The 17,265-nt window shown below is 41.2% G+C and overlaps 1 protein-coding gene across 2 annotated transcripts in view; it reads left to right on the top strand.

Moving 5' to 3' along the window:
• The window catches only part of RELN (reelin), a 293,678-nt gene that overhangs the window by 130,654 nt on the left and 145,759 nt on the right, over positions 1-17,265 (top strand). For both annotated transcript variants that reach the window (XM_074574094.1, XM_074574188.1), the window contains exons 7-8: positions 5,276-5,372; positions 10,649-10,700. In XM_074574094.1, coding sequence (XP_074430195.1) covers positions 5,276-5,372; positions 10,649-10,700 — 149 coding nt within the window. The remainder of the gene's footprint in view (positions 1-5,275; positions 5,373-10,648; positions 10,701-17,265) is intronic.

Here is a 17,265-nt window from a genome sequence, read left to right as displayed (position 1 = left end):
CAGCTGCCTTGTGTGCGCCGGTACTCCAGCGGCACCTCCTCACCAGGGGCTGGTTAGGCTAAGCCACTCTAATAATTTCTGAAACCATTATTTGTGGGAAGATGAAAAGAGAAGTATTTATGTTTTCCTATGGTCTTTTCTTCCCAAATCCTACATAACGCTGGCTTGGATGTGATTAATATTGTCCCGCTCCTCCTGATCCCCTTTCTGGCATGTGCAGCTCTGGCAGAGACGTGCGGTCCAAGTGCACAAGCAAAGCATTTTATAGCTTCTGTGTGTGTCTAATTTTATGAGTCCCAGCAGAGCCGGCGTGTCACTCCATCGCTGGGAGAGGCCTCACATCTAATAACTATTTTGCACAAGGGCACTGTATGATTTCGAGAGTGGCTGCCTGTTTTTTTATGGATTTCTGCTCTTTCAAATGCATTAAAAGACACATCCAACCCAGCAACCATCTGTTTCTTCAGAGGCTCAGGAGCAGGGAAGGAGCAGCTAGGAGTGTTTCTGGAGCTACAAGGGGAGGAGAAAGGGAAGGCTGGGATGTGGCTCTTTGTAAACAGAAAAATCACAGTACTGGGGAAGGGGTTTCTGACCTAAATCACAGATTGGTGACTAAGAGAGAACAGGGAAAGTGGGAAAGGATGAGGAGAGGAGGAGGCAGCAGGAGGGGACACATAAGGAGAAGGAAGCAGGGAGGATTTCTGTGCTGGAAATGCAGGAGTGGGAGCATGTCTCATCTCTTGTTTTCTTGGGACTCAGCCGCCGTGAGCAGTTTCTTGTGTGGCATGTCCAACTAATTTTTATATTCTTTTCTTCCAGCGTGCAATTATGTCAGAGTATGATTATTTCCAAAGTCCCCAACCCGTAGGCACAAGCCCGCTTGCTTAAGCAAAGATTTCCTCATTTCTTGGGTCTCGTTTGCCACCAACTTTACAAAGATCTCTCTGGCTTGTGAAATAACTATGCTTCACACATTTATAAAAGTCCAATACATTTTACATCTGACGTGTATTAGCTGTGGAAGTTAACGTACAAGTGACTGGTGGCCCATGAGACTTGCTGAGAACCAATAGGAATGTGTTAGTCCAGCAAGCTCAGGAACCACGGAAGTAATCGATTTCCTCTGTAGGGAAGGGAAATCTGCACCGTGTCCTACTTGCCAGGGAAGGGCCAGGGAGTGGCTGGATGAGAAGAGGTCCAATATGGGTGGTATCTGGAAGACTGTCTGGGTCACTGAGCACCTGTTTCTGTGATCATCTTGCCTCCATGTGACCTCATAAAATGTCCCCATAAAAGGGGAACGTAAAAAAGGTGCTATATAACAACTAAAACAGGCCACCCAAGAACAAATCTAGAAAAAATATTCTGTTTAATCCTATGATAAATGATTTAATGTTTAGACAAAAAGAGGGGAAAAAGAAGATGCATAAATTAGTAAAGAAGGGATGCTAGCATTAATGTATGTTTCTGTATAAAACACTTACTTTTAACAGCAGGGCTGTAGACAACAAGGGATTCAGTACATTTAAAAAAGAAAGACACTGTGCAGAAGCCTGTTGCTGACTAAACTCTCCTTCCCAACTTGATGCAATGTTTCATCTCAAAGCCTATCAGCATTCCAAACAGCAATCACTTAGAGAAGACGTGCTCTTCAAAGATGACATGAAGAAAAGCTGAGCGTGTAAAATCAATCAATAAGAAACGGGTTCCATCACTTCTTCATGGCATATGAGAGATGAAGAGGTACAGTGATATTTCCAGTGGCAAAGAGGTGGAGGAAAGCTTTGTGACAGGAGAGAGAAGTCCTAAAGTGGTTTCCAAATTGCACTAAAACTGCGGGATTAAACTTCAGAAAGATTTATGTTTTAAAATCTCTTGGCAGCTTGAGATGTTTATCTTCTTTATAGTCCAGACATCACAAAAGACATCAGTCAATATAATGTCCACAAACTCAGGTATTGTAGAGGGAAACGAGATGACAAATAGGGAGGAGGAAACAGCAGATGTTTCCCCTTCAGCAAAGTGAAGAACAATAGCAGAGAGAGGTGGGACTCCCTAAGCCAGAGATGAGAGCGATGGCAGGTCTGCAGAGGAGATATCTAGATGAATATGATACACGTCAACAGTGGCAGTGAGTACCAGCTGTGAAGAGAAAGCTGAAGTGATTTTAACGTGCTAAGATTTTAGACCAGGCAGGTGAGAAAGAGAATGTGAAAAGCTGCACCCAGCCAGGGCAATTAATACTGTCTCCCGTTTGTATAAATGGAAAAGAAATTAACCTTCCTGTCTGCACCAGGAGAGGAGCAAATTGGATCATTTCTAAACAAGTAATACGATGACGATGATCTAAGGAACAGCAGAACAATTATCTTACTCTTCATACATTTCTGTCAAGCTACTGAGCAATTTATTGTCAGAAGTAATACGTTTCAAAGAGAGCACTAAGGTTTGAATCAGGATTACCATCAGCCGTCCAATTTCTTATGAGAGGAGTCATCCCGGAAAAGATGAGTGATGACAAAAGAGCCGTATTAGAAGGACAGTGTTTCTGGATTTCCAGACGACATTACAGAAACAGAACAGATAAACAGCTGAATCTCTTTGTATTCGTTGAAATATGAGAATTACAAAATTAAAATATCCCTCGGATTATGTAGCCTGACCTTTTACGGGGGACTAAGTGTTCCTTACGTAGTGTTGATAGGCAAAGTTTTCCTGCCATATCTGCCTCTCCCTGCACATATCAGGAGTTCAGGCAGATGCTCCACTATAAAACCCCAAAATGTAGAGTCAGATCATGAAGATAATGCTCATAAACAGCCAGAATCCAGGTATTCTTCTAGTTCCTGTTCTTGTGTTCTTCAGCTATCAGAGTTTAGAGATCAAGTGAAATTTAGATAGTGACAAAACACATCCTCCGTGAACTCTGTTTCTATACTTTCTCTTAAAGTACACTTTGGTACTCTCACATGCTCTCTTCTTGCCTTTTAATGAGAAATAAAATTATAGGCCAACTGTGGCTTGTATATTAACTCCTTGAAGTCGATAGGAACTACGTTACTTTATTAGAGGATTTAATTTTCTACTTAAATGTAAAATACTAAATACTCTCAGTGTGAAGTTCTGAATGACTTTATTGACACGCTCATACAAGAAAAAATCTCAAGGATTTTTTACATTTGACTTTGTTTTGGGAAGTGGAGCTGAAACTGACCTTTAATAAAATCTCAGAATAAGGGAGAGATTTGGAAAATGGGAAAGAGGCATTCATCTTTGACTTCTGTAATTGACTTGGGCGTAAGAAAGCCAGTCCTGTGCTGAATTCACCCAGGACCAACTGGAGAGATGTAAAATAACAAATGCAATCAATTATTCACCACATCTATGCATCTGAAAACCTAACGTCTATCACTCAGCACAGCTTAGCACTCACAGACCTGCAGGGTATTGTGCAGGGTATTGTACGCGGCACAGAGTTAACCCGTTCTGCCAAAAGTGCCCCACATTTGCTGCCCTGGGAAGGTCTCCCAGGAGCCAGGGAGTGGTGGGGAGCCCCAGTCTGCTGCGGGAGCAGAGCAGGAGGTAGCTCCACTTAGTTAAACACATACTTTAAAAATTCATTTAAAGATTATTTCTTATCACTACCTGGATTCACAGCAGCTCATCCTCCCCTACTCAGGCCTTTTGGACGCATGATGCCTGCAGGGAAAAGCTGCCCCAGCCCCATGGGGTACCTGACAGAGCTACCAGCCCCTTCCTAGCAATGCAGCTGGAGATTTCATTTGCCCCATCCAGGACCATGGCGGGATGATGGTTTTCAGTTATTCAGGAACAGAAAAATCCTGCTCCGAGTCTTTACAGAAAGACTTGCAGAGGTTTAACACAACACTTATTAATGAAAAAGCAAACAAGCAATTTAAATTTGGAAAAGAGGTGAAAAAACCCCACGGAAGTTTGTATTGGAATCAACTAAGATCAATGAAAACCCTCTCAAGTCTGTGGACAGCAAGTCCTTGGAAATCTCCTTGGGATTTCTTCCTTTCCATCCAATTTCCTGTAAGACCTGCCATCCAGAAATTAGCTGGAGAATGAACAGACAGAAGAAAAGCAAACCTTTGCACACTACTAAACTACATCTGGGCTGTGTACATGGGATTGGGTATTGTGGTGGCATTTTATGTCAGAAAGGGTGGCCAAGTCTGAGGCACTCTGTGTGAAAGAAGCCAAAGAAAAAAATGCCCAAACGCCCCTTACATAAGTCCATTGCACTTAAAACTCTATCAATACCAGTTATCAAAGTACAGACAGATATTAGCAAGAAAAAAGAAGGCCTGGAGTTGCTCCAGGAGGAAATGTTTGCCTGTAGGTTTGATATCAAAGCTGAGCTTTGGATGCTGAAGGCAATGTTGGTCAGCCCCATCGGAAGCAGTTTGGCAGGGGCTGGGAACATCTCTGAGATTTTTTGAAAATCTGCTGGTCGTGCCACGAGCCGATACCCTGATCCTCGAAGGTGAGGGAGAAGGCCCTTCCCTCTCCTCCGCAGTCAGACTGCCTGCAGAGTCCTTCATTTTCAGTTAAGGAATATCAGGAGCGGTGCAATTACTTGGCTCAGCAGCACTTACCAGCCTCTCTGGGATTTTCTTCATAATTTTTCCCCTAAAGGTGAACAGAGTGGCAACTCTCTGTTGCCAGGAATATGGGATATAGCAAATATGAACAGAAAGCAGCAGCAAGAGGCGAGTTACAGCAGCTGGGCTGGAGGAGCCTCTCGGTGCCCCGTTTTGGGTAGGGTCTGCAGCCTCAAATCTGCACTTTGGGGTAGATAACCCTGCGGGCTGGAGTGGGGCTGAGCCTGCCCCCTTCTCCTGAGCTGTTCTGTACGGTAACCCTGCAGCAGTGGGTTTGCATACGGTGTATCGAATGTGCAGAAGGATTTTGGAAGAAGAATAACTTCAGGGGAGATTATATATGTAAGAGTTCAACTTGGTTTCCCATGGCGCGATGGTTTCGCAGTCTATGAGCAGGGACACTCCTTGCAGCGAGGACAGTTTGCAGAGAGCAAGTGCTGATTCGCAAGGGCCATTCTCCAGAGGCAGCTGTGGTACATCATACGTACAGTTGCTCAACCTTTATGCTCAGCACCATGATAACAAAACAGTCCAACTTATCTGAGTGTCAAGCTATAGAGTTCTTGTTTTCCATTTTGCAAGCCTGATGCAGTCTCAAACGTATAGTTTCTGATTTCCGTTTTGAACGTGGTGTGTTCTTCCCGCAGGTCTGAATGCAGTAACTGCGAGGTTGGCGAGCAGTGCGGTGTGATAATGCACGGCAGCGCCGTCACTTTCTGCGAGCCGTATGGTGCCAGAGAACTGGTAAGTGAAGGCTGGCTCATCTGCCGGGGCTGGGACTGCAGGCTACGAACCGGGGCTGCGTTGCCTGCAGAGATGTTGGTGTGCTTTGAAAGTTTGGAGTTCAGCAGAGAAGCTCTTAAGTAAGGTGACAGGGCCATAAAAGAGGACCCCAGGAACATCCTAGTGTTTTTAACTAGAGATGCAAACCAAAGGTTATTGCAATTTGCAAGGGAAAGTGTCTTGATCAGTGTGCATCCAAGTTACTTAAAGTAAAAAACACTGGAAAGACAAGGAAATAGAACTGTGTTGTCAAACTAGCATCATTCTCTTTTTATTCCTGACAGTGAAATAGAGACAAGGTTCGTTTTTCTTCTCTTATTTTATTAGCTGTGTCCCATTTTTTCTTGTCGCTGTTGACAAATGTTAATTTGGTTGTAAAACATGACTTGTGAACAATGCATCCTACAGACTTAAATGCAGCCTGGAGCAAGCACCTGCCAGTCTCAGGAAAGCCTATCTAACAAATTGAGTCATGATGAAGGGGACAGAATTAATTTCATTGGGGGGGTTAGTTTGGTCATAAAATCTCTGTAAGAAACACTAGGGATCATCTGGGTGTGGAAAATGAAGTGAAGGATGTACAACCAATGCCCACGTGTCGATGCTGGGCAGCGAGCTGCAACCATATACTTAAAACGGGAGTTTTGGAAAGCACTGAAAAATTAAAAGACCAGCTCAAGGCCTGTGTAATTCAAAATTAATTTTCATGTTTTCAGCAGTCTTCTGAGTGGAGGGAGAGGCTGATTAGAGCCATTTGAAGAGCACACATGGAAGAGGGCCATAAAACAGAAGTGGTTTTGGCCAGGCATTTTCCCTTCATTTCAGACAGTGACAATTCTTTTAAAAGGGTTAATTTTACATCCGTAACTGAGACCAGAATTCCACAAATGCAATGTAGATATTGCTGGTGTGGTGACTGAAAGTCATAAACACATATAAAAGTAATTTAGAAGTTTTACAGATAAAGGAGAATTTCAGTCATTTCCCTCACAGCCAGCTCCAGCCGGGGAACCCTGACAGAGATGCTAAATTGCCTCTCTGCTACTTTGAATCCTATTTGAATGTACTACGCTTCATTAACTGCCTTGAGAAGAGATGCATTGTTTTATGTCCTGTGCAAAAATGAAGTCACACCACTGGGATATTTTTCCCAATTTTTTAACTCATTTTTAGTTGTAGTATTGAGCATAGGTAATACTCCTTTGAAAACAATCTATTTATGGTATTTAGCAAACCCAGGGTCCCAGCTCTGGGAGTTTGAAATTTCATTAATTAGCTGTCTTGTCCCTGCTGATATGTAATTTAGACTATCCTTAGTAATCATGAATTGGCTTCAAAATCTAGTGTTCAACCGTATGTATTGTATTACCGTGCGGTAAAATAGCACTGCCATGGCATCAGGAACTTGGAAAAACTTATTATGATGCCAAAGTGGTGTGATTAAATAATCAGCTGAAAAAATCATCATGCTTATAAACAGTTAGCAGCCTAATAATGAAAGTGTTTATAAATATTATGGCAGTGTTGCATAAAAATCAAATCTTTCTGAAGGAACATGCTAATGGCTTAACATTTTGGACAAGCACAGGACGGTGTTCATGCCAGAGGTCTGACCTAGTTTTATTTGTGTGTATGGGCATAGGTTTAAATCCCTATTTTCTTCAAACCAACTTGTTTCTGATTTGTCATCACGTTTCACCGATTTCACAACATGTCTCTTTCTGTCACAAGTTTTAAAGCCTCTTCCATTTCTCCAGTCATTACGCATTTTTATTCTATCACCTTTACTGTTTGAATCCTATTCTGTTCCTGCTTGAAACAGCTCTTGAAATCTCGGTTCCTGTTCATGGCTCCTAGTGACACATTATTGCTTTAAAATACTTAGTCAAGAAGAGTTGAATTTGCAAAATGTATTATGTCAACAGCTATGACAGCTGCCGGTTTGCTTCCTTGACCTCCCTCTATTCTCCTGACTCCTAGCAGCCGCCTGTTCCTGCAGGCAGAGGGTTTTTAATGCCAACTGTCTATGGCTCTTGGTGAGAATTTACCACTGGCAAAATCCTGGAAAGATGTATAGAGCCAGAGGTGTTGCAAGCAAAGGAAAATAGCTACTAAAGGCTCCCTTCCAGCCTCTCTGCAGCATCTGAACTCAGTAGTCCCTTGCACAACTTTGCAAAAAGTTTTTAGTAAGTCTAATGCTTTTTTCTAAGCATTACTGAAATGATTCATGACACAGTCTAAGTCTACGTGAATGCCTCTTCTGTGATAACTGATACATTTAATTTCTTGGTGATATGAGACACTGAACGCTGATAAAGGGTTTCGTTTTCAAACTAGAACTTGCACAACATAATTAATTGAATGTAAACTGGTATTCATAACTCAAGTCAAAAAGCATTTTGTTATTTGTCATAATGTAAGTGTGATACCTAATACTGAATCAATCCTGATGGAATGGACTTAAATGGGGATGTGCTGGTATTTTTAAAGGATTTATGTAAATGCAGCTTCCCTATTCTTGCTTAACGACTAAAATTACCCATTAGGAATATTCCAAAGAGAGCAAAACTGTATTTTAATTAAAAGTTATGTACAGATAGTGCCAAATATTCAGGTAGTTTTAAAGGTTGCTGTTTGAGATGATTGTGAAGCCTTGGGAATACGTCCCTCTGTCTTAGTTCGCAGAGCATTAATAGCTGTGATAAATTTCCTAAATTCCCATGCATCCTGCTAGAGCACATGTAGTCTTGTTATCAGCTAATCCTCAGTGCATTTCAGTGAAGATACCATTCTTTAATATTTGTAAGAAGTTCCTCTCCGCATGTAATATGCATGTAGAAAAGAAACAAAACACGCCAAAAACTCATGCGGGTCTCCATCCATTACTTTCAAAGGCATCGTTTCATGACTACCTCAACAAGGTGCATGCCAGCACTGGAAGAAGTCCAGTCCCTTTTGGTCTTCTGCATCACCACCTGTCCCCTCCTGATGGGGGGAGAGTTGGCATCCGTATGAGCATTGGTGGGCCGCATGGCAAAAGACACCAGAAAATTAATCCAGGTTAAAATTGACTTGCAAAGGAAAAAGACTATTAGTTTAACAAAAGTCAGCTTTTTGAGCTGATTTACCATGTAGCTACCCAAAGGCTGATGTTAGTACATGGAAGGGAATGGAGGGAGCTACCGCCTATTTATTAATCACATACATTTGAGTATACATTCTGAATGTACACTTGCAAAGATATGGAAATTCTTTTGAAAGTTTCCAAAGACAGAAAAGGCAATACAGGTGACTGAGACATAACTTTTGTTCTGTGTCAATAGAGTCCTAAATAACAGTCAGAAAACATCTGCACGTAGGACTTGCTTTTGTTCAGTGTCATGCAGCGATGCACAGGGTAATAAGGGACTTCAGACATGAGAGAGGTCTCTCTCAGCAGTTTTCATGTTTATCTGCATAATAGATAATTAAAGAGCGCGGGAATACCTGATAATGGAAGAATCTCTGCTTTCACCGTGTGACTCAGGGAAATTATGCAGAAATTGTACTGTTCATCATTACAAAATGCTGATGAAATTGCCTTTGTAATACTGCCATAGTTAATGGGAACTTGAAAGAACGTAGCATCTTCCAAGTCATTGAGTCTAATCTTTACTTGGGTGCTGGCTTTTTTAGAAATTGACAGTTTAGTGTCCATGAGTTCAAATGTTTATCTATATTTTGCAGATTACCACTTTTTTTCCATTCTTATCTACTATTCCATTTCCTCTACATCACTCATACAAGTAAAGCAGGAGGATCATTCAAGTCCTCCAGGTGCTCCGCTTGGAGCTGCCTCCATACAGACTGCCAGCTGAGCTCTGGTAGCCAAAGCCTGCTAGCCCCATGACCTTATTTCTGGGGCTGAATTTGCTCAGAAGTTTGACTTCTCTGTAGCATAACCACGATATGATGTGGTCCATGGATGCAGATCACAAGGAGCGCATCCGATGGAAGAGTCTGTTGCTGCTGTCATGGGAAATGACATGAAGTATTGATGCGTAGGGTCTGACAGGGGCGGACAGCTCCAAGGTCTCAAAATCCAGGATGCAGACATCACTGGAAAAAATATCAGATTAATTTATTTAAAGTGTTTGCTGTCCCTGTTCTTCCAATTAGATGACTTTTTTTTAAGATTGTGTAAACTTGCTGTCTGGCCAGGTCATGCCTTTTTTCCTTTTCTCTTTTGATCTAATGCTGCTATTGTCTTTCTGCTTGTACATTTTTCCTTCTTCACTGTAGCCTCTAAAGTCTGTTTATAATGATAAATTACATCTTTGTTGGGTCTTTTGCTAAAGTGAATGAACCAAATTTTGAGTCTCCTCTTTTTGGGGTGTTGTCCAGTTGGTCTTTCTGCTTGATGAACAGTTGCAATGATTTTTCAGCTCTTTGACAAAATAAATAGATCAAGCAGTGTTCTTAGGCAATGCTTCTGCCTTGCTTGTTATGTAGGAGTATAGTTAAGTCCAGCTTTCAAAATTAATTCAAAATAAATACGCGTCCTTCACAACACGCTAGTGCTTTTTATCTCATAGTATTTTCATGGAAATGGTCCTAATGTGAACTACTGAAATATGGGGGCGTTGAAAGAAGGCAAGAAGAAAGGCCTCAAAGAAGGGTGGTGTGCTGAATACAGGGCGAGCTGCTCAGTGTTTTCAACAGTGGATGTCAACGGTGATCTATTATGCAGTATCACCAAGGTTTTGTTTGCTTCGCTGTTGAAGACTTAGGTTCTGTTATTCCATCTTAATATTTCATTTTATTCTTTTAGGTTTACTTAAAGTTATTTTTTCATATTTATTTATGATCATTTTTTATTCTAATTGTGTGTTGGGAGAAGTGAAAACCATTCTGGATATTTATACTAAGCTGACCATAAACCACAAGGTTCATGTTTTCAATCTTCTAAATACTGGTCAAGTGCCAGTGTTTCACATGAATGTGCTTGCTTTGTAGACATTAATGCAATGAAAGAAAGAAATTTTCAGCTTTGACATGTGATGAGGTATCAATAATCAAAATGACATAACAGAAATGTTCATACTCACTCAACCTGAAAGGGTTGGCAAGTAATAGTTTTATGCACTGGAGATCTGGGTATCCAGAGAGTTTCCATGCTTTCAAAGAAAAACAAGTGATGAATGTATTGTTTTGCTGCTCTAACACAACCTTTCTGCTGTTTGCTTTTCATCCTGCAGACCACCACTGGCCTTAATACAACTACTGCATCCGTCCTTCAATTTTCCCTTGGTAAGTTTAGCTTACTCTTTCGCCTGAGAAAGTGTAAAAAGTCATTTCTGCAAAGGAAAATGGCCCTCAAGTTCAGGCTTACCTTTCTGGTCAATGTTCCACTCAACATGAGGGATTAAAAAATATTTTTAAAAATGCTGCACATTTATTCATCTCCTAATCTAGAGCTCCTAATCTCAATTTGGGAAAGGAGAAACTCCAGTGGATACTCTGATGATGGGAGGCGTAGTCGTGTTTGAGTTTTTGGTTTTTTTCATTTATTTTATAACCTGACGGATAACATTATAATCTCTTGCTCTTTCTCTGAAGTGTGATTACTGCTTCTAAGAAATGAACTTTTTCAACATTTTAAGGCTGTGATGTATTCCAAGTTATGGCTGGGTAGTGCTGTTTTTAACACATCAGTACAAACAGAATAGGTAGGGCAGACCAAAACTAAATGCTGTTTAGTTCATATTAGTAACAGTGTGGTTGTATGCTGTATTGCTTAGAATACCTGCTGTAAGTTATCGCACATTTTCACTGTGTAGTTATGACTATAAATTATGGCACAAGCTGTGGCTTGGGCTGAGGGCAAATTGGGAACACTCTTAATTTGTTAACTCACATCTCAGTGTTCAAAATATGAAGGAAAAATGTTTTTATGATATAAATGGTTCAATAGAAAAGTAAGCAGGAAATGTAGCCTGCTTCCTCTGTGGACCCCTGGATACGTGTTTCCAAATCATATTCCTATTTTTTAAAAAGCAATTCTCCAAAAGTATCTCAGCAGATGTGTGATTAAACTCTGGAAACCTCAGCTGGAAATAAGAGCTATCAGGTAGCTTGGCAAGCAGCTTGGGGTTTTTTAATGGATTGGAAATCAAAATCCTAGAAGGCTCGGAAATACGTCATTTAAATTTGTTTTTACCTGAAGTTGTTTCTTCAACTATTTGAGGTCATTATTACCTGTCACCCTGCAATTGACTGCACTGTTAATAGTTCTAAGGATTAGTATCTATCCTTTTATTTTGAATGACTGTCTTTAAAAAGCCAGAAAAATGTACCCATTCCTAAACTGAACTATTGCATAAATATTGGACACCTCCAATGAAAACCAGCCTGGAGCTGCCCTGCAGTTTCATTCAGCCAGTGAAAGGGGAGCAGCTCACTTGATCTGCCAGGACATGTCACTTGCCCGCAGAAGCCTTCCCACCCTTGGCTATGTCCAAGGATAGGTGACCTTTATAATGCTGCAAGTTTGCAATGATGGAGGAATTTTGCTTTTCAGGAAAATTTACAAAAATCTTCTAGGGCCACAAAGATGATCAGAGGGCTGGACCACCTCTCTTATGAAGACAGGCTGAGAGAATTGGGGTTGTTCAGCCTGTAGAAGAGAAGGCTCCAGGGAGACCTTATAGGGGCCTTCCAGTATCTGAAGGGGGCCTACAGGAGAGATGGGGAGGGACTCTTTATCAGGGAGTGTAGCGATAGGACATGGGGTAACGGTTTTAAACTGGAAGAGGGTAGATTTAGATTAGATGTCAGAAAAAAATTCTATAGTGTGAGGGTGGTGAGGCACTGGAACAGGCTGCCCAGGGAAGTTGTCAATGCCCCATCATCCCTGGAGGTGTTCAAGGCCAGGTTGGATGGGGCTTTGAGCAGCCTGGTCTAGTGGGAGGTGTCCCTGCCCAGGGCAGGGGGGTGCGAACTAGATGATCTTTAAGGTCCCTTCTAACCTGAACCATTCTGTGATTCTGTGATTCTATGGCTTATTCTTACAGTGACCCAGAGTGGTTCATAGCAGTGTAAGCTGAACAGGTTGGTACGTAAACGTCTGCTGTCACAGCTCGGTGGCTGGTGTCCACTGTAGGTGAACTGCGCAAGGGTGCAGGATCCCAGAAGTTTCAAAATTAGACTTAGGATTTCACTAGTAGCCTTTGTTCCTATCAGCTGGGGAAGGTCAAATAAAAAAAAAGGGTAAGAGCAGGCTGAGTAGGAAATACCCTATATGACAGGATTGTGATGCATATATGGTAAGAATACGCTAACCCGTGCCAGTGAGAACCAGTAAAATCCCCAGTATAATGGAGCAGGAGAGGGGTGGATGCACATCAGAGTAAATCAAATTTCAGCCTGAAGTTCGAAATGTATCACATTTCCTCATGTGCCTCTGTTAGGCTTGAAATACAGTGCAGATTGGTTTTGTAACTGATAAAAACCGGCGTGAGCCGGGGGACTGCTGCTGAGCTCAGCAGTACTTGGCTTTCAAATCATAAATCTAAACTAGGCATTTGCCGGTTTCCAGCTTATTCCCAAATGTCCGATTTAATCATAACCCTATTTAGGGATTCATCCAAGGGAATTGCCTTTTTTTAAAGAATGTTTAACACTTTCTATCGACCGCGGAATAGCTTAAGCTGTAATCTTTTGGGAGTATCTTTATATTAAATTCATCACCTAGCTTGGGCCACATTAAAGTGCATACCCTTTGATTTCTCTTCCCACTAATTATCAGATAGAATTTTGTATTTGCAGGTATATAAGCAGTTGAGGACTGGGAAATGAAGCAAAAAACCTGTCCTGATTTCACCATAAACCCCAGATCCTTTTAAACTGTATGTTCAGGAAGGGTAATACCCTAGTGAATTTTTCATTAATTGATATTCTGTGTAGTGTCCCTCATGTACCACCTATTTGGTAGTCTTGCCCTTTAAAGGGCAGCAGGGTTGAAAAGGCGCACTTAAGATGAAGGCTTAATTAGGATAAAAAGGTAATTAGTAAGGTTCAGCACATAGGACAACGTTAATGTGCAGTATCCTTTCTGAGTGAGAGCAACTTGTCTGCCACGCAGCATTCGCTGGGAGCCACCCAGGGCTGGTGGCATTGCCTTTTGGTCCAGGGCTGGGGTGATGTTTACATTCATGCGCTCTCTGCCCAAGTGTGCAGAAAATTTCAATTGCTTTGGATGTCTTAATCATCCATGGCTACATTTCTCCAAGACGAAACCCTGACATGTGAAAGACAAAGTCTAGCAGTTTCCTTAATGTTCAGTGGGATTGTTAATTGAGGTATTTAAAGCAATGCCTTTGGGGTCTCTCAGGGCAGAATGTCTAATTCAACAGTTTGGGATTGTAGGATGTTGCACAAAAGCCTCCGGACTCAGCTGCCACACAGAGTTAGTCTGATTCATTAGCTGAAGTATTCTCTATTTCTCACTCCAAAGCTCAGGCTTTTCCCCTTAGCTACATCCCTGAACTTCTCCGGGGGTGAACATGATCTGTCATTCCCGTAGGCCACTATGATGGGAGGTGACTCATAGTACTGAGAGATTAGCGACTGAGCTAAACACAGGAAAAAAAGAGACCCATGAAATCCCATAAGGAGAAGAGGAAAGGCTTCAAGGGAGCGATGCCAAGGCGTGAGGCATGAGAGCTGTTCTGCTCATGCGTTGTTCCTTGGGTGTCCTCTCTGAGCATATGCTCCCGTGGCTGTGGTGTGTGTGGGCTGTGCATGCTCTGCGTGGGCAGTTCAGCATTGGCAGGATCTTCCCATCCCTCCTTCCTCCACAGTGCCTCTGAGTCAAAAACCAAGCTGAAGACGAAGGTGCTGTGATGAGTACCAACACTCAGCCTGTCCCCCTGGCCAGGTGCTCCTCAGAGCGGTGTGTTTCACAACGTGAAAATTGTTAATGGAAAATATTACATTACCTTGAAAAACTTTGTTCCGTAGCTCGCTCCTTGCATCTTAGTATTGCTAGATCACTTTGGGGCTGTTAAGCAAATTTGAAAATGGGAATAACTCGATAAGCAAAAACTTTTGTTTTTTACACACTTTTGTGTGTAAAACTTTCGAACAATCCTCAGAGAACTTCAACTTTTATGCCATTATCACAAAGATCCTCTGTCATTACTAGAGCAAATTAGCAATTCTCCTTCCCTCCCCTTTATTTTCTAAAAAGATCTACCCCTCCGCCCACTATTTTATATTAAATCAAAATTGATGTGGGGAGATTTAAGTTAAAAAATATCTTCTGGTGGGGAATACATCTTCTAACATTTCAAACATTTGGCACTTTAGCTCCATTTTTAAATATCAAGCCATCAGTCTTGCAATCAAAGAACTAGCCAAAGGTCCAAAAGTTGGTTTTTTTGCTTTATTTGGAGAAAAATCTTGGGCTTGGACTCTTCCTTCCACAAAATCATGATAAAGATGATTTCAATGACTGATCAACCAACAGTCTTGACATGGGAGGTTCTTTAGCTATTTTTGATGCATGGATCATATGGCTAGTCCCTGCTATTGCTAGAAAACAGACTTACAGGAAGAAAACATGTATCTAGCACATCAATCTTCATTAAAAACACCATTTTCTGTGTGGGGTTTTAGTAGTAGGTATTAATCTGGGAGAGTGCTTTGTGACTTTGCCAGATGGACTCTGTTTGTCCTCTCAGGAAAATCCCAGTAGGTATTATCCAAAAGATGGGTCACTCATGTTATGATCTGCCCTTTGGTCTGGAACCAGAAACATTTGGACCTTACCAGTAGAGCAAGAGTGGCCTCTTTCTCCTTCTGCTTCTGAAGTACCTTCGTTCACATCATCCAGTTGCTTCTCTGCCATCTGTTGCTGTTACCTCTTCCATTGTTCCAACTTATTTTGTCTAAAGATCCATCAGACAACCAAGTTTATTGATGATTACAATATATGACAAGCATAAAACCTACAGGGTTACATATGGATCAAATGAATTTATTACAGTCATAAGCAATATACTTGCATCTCATCAATCTCCCTTAATATCTTTTTAATGGAACCCTATAGCAAGGATAAATTTGAAGATCATTAAAATATTATTGAAGAAATATTATTGTTGGTATTCAACTATTCAGGTCTTTTGGGTGAGGAGAGAACCCCACTAATTCAGGGTGCAGATACATCACTTGGGTGATCTTCTTTCAGTGGTACCTGCTTTGTCCCTATTTTCTATCTGCCCCGATAGGAAATAAAATGCTAAACTTTCTGCTTTTACATGCATAAATATTTCATTGACAATCATATCATATACTCTCTAAGCCAGTAATAAAGCTAATAATTTTTTCAGTCTTGTTCAACACACTTTCCACTCTTGCAACTTTATTTTCTGGTTGAGTAATCACGCCTGTCTTCACTCAAATTTCTTGAGCTTTTTAAATCCATCAGGCCATCAGCTGTACTTAACTGAAGAGTAATTGTGTTACCTGTGATGACTTTATATTTATATTGTCATTTTTTAAGCAGTGAGGTGCATGTGTAATGCACATACCAAGAACTGCCATGTGGCGTCGTTTATTTACAGTCTATTTTTAATGCTGGCTGATTTCACAGTCCTCCGTAAGCGTAATGGCGACAACTATTTAAAACACGCTATTGATTGCTTTTGATTAGCATATAAGTAAGGGTCATTGATTTGGATGCAGGTCTTTGACATAATGGTTCCAAAAGGGTTTTCGTGTCATGGCCTGCTTCACCCTGAGATATCAGGTTAGTGAATCATTAGCCCAGCAGCCTCTATTACTCTTTCTGAACTACCAAGGTCGCTAGGGTCTACATGAGAGCTGTTTTCCTCAGCAAATCCGTAGGCTAAGTGCCTCAGTGGTGTTTGTTGAAGAGGAAGCACGATAGTATTTATCACCTTTAGTAAAAAAAAAAAATAATTTTTTTCAGGCTTAGGGTTTTTCCCTTCATTTTTGTAGTGGCAATTTGACTTTGGTACCAGTGTGAGACTTGCAGAATTAAATTATAAAATGTATCTGATTGTGTAGATAATTTAAATACTTCTTTTTTGCCCTGATGGATATTTGAAATACTACTACTACTACTACTTATTATTATTATTATTATTACTATTATTATTATTATTCAGAATTGTTAAATGTGCCCTTTGGATTAGTCCTTACCTGCACAGCTTCTGTGCTTCAGAAAACACATTTACTTCCCTATTGACCTCAGCAAATAAAAGACCGTTGATGGGGAAAAAATAATCTTACAAAAATTATCTAATTACATAAATAGTGCAGCTGATTCCCTGACCCCCATGTATTTCTGTGGGGGAAATAGCAGTCCCTCCGGGCTGTTCTCTAGAGCAGCATCTGGAGGACTCTGCAGAGCATCTGCAGGGGATGGCGATTCCTTCTCCATCCCGCCAGAAACATCTCTACTCCACGTTGGCTCAGCCGCATGAACAATGACTGCGTTTGGCCCCATGTAACAGTCTGAAGACACTTATCATTTATATTTTTATCATGCTTTAATTCAGTTCTGGTGGCAGCTGTTATATTGACGGTGCTGCTTTTTTGTCATCTATTTATCCTCTGCTTGGATTCAGACCACTCGACAGAAATGCTCACATCCAAACATATTTTATTAAATAAGCCTTAGCTTTGGCTGAGAGGAACCATTGCTGATCATTTTCTCTTAATTTCCAGTTTTGTTTAGTCATTTTAACAATTAGCAGAAGCTATCCGATGACTGACAAATACTGTAATAGCCATTTCATGAGGTAGCACTGGGCTTGCCCTCGGCAGAAGGTGACAGAGATGAGCAATT

This window comes from Larus michahellis, chromosome 1, assembly GCF_964199755.1.
Source record: "Larus michahellis chromosome 1, bLarMic1.1, whole genome shotgun sequence".
In the NCBI taxonomy this organism is placed as follows: domain Eukaryota; kingdom Metazoa; phylum Chordata; class Aves; order Charadriiformes; family Laridae; genus Larus; species Larus michahellis.
Note: the sequence above shows the minus strand (reverse complement) of the source record. Positions and strands in the feature narration are given on the sequence as shown.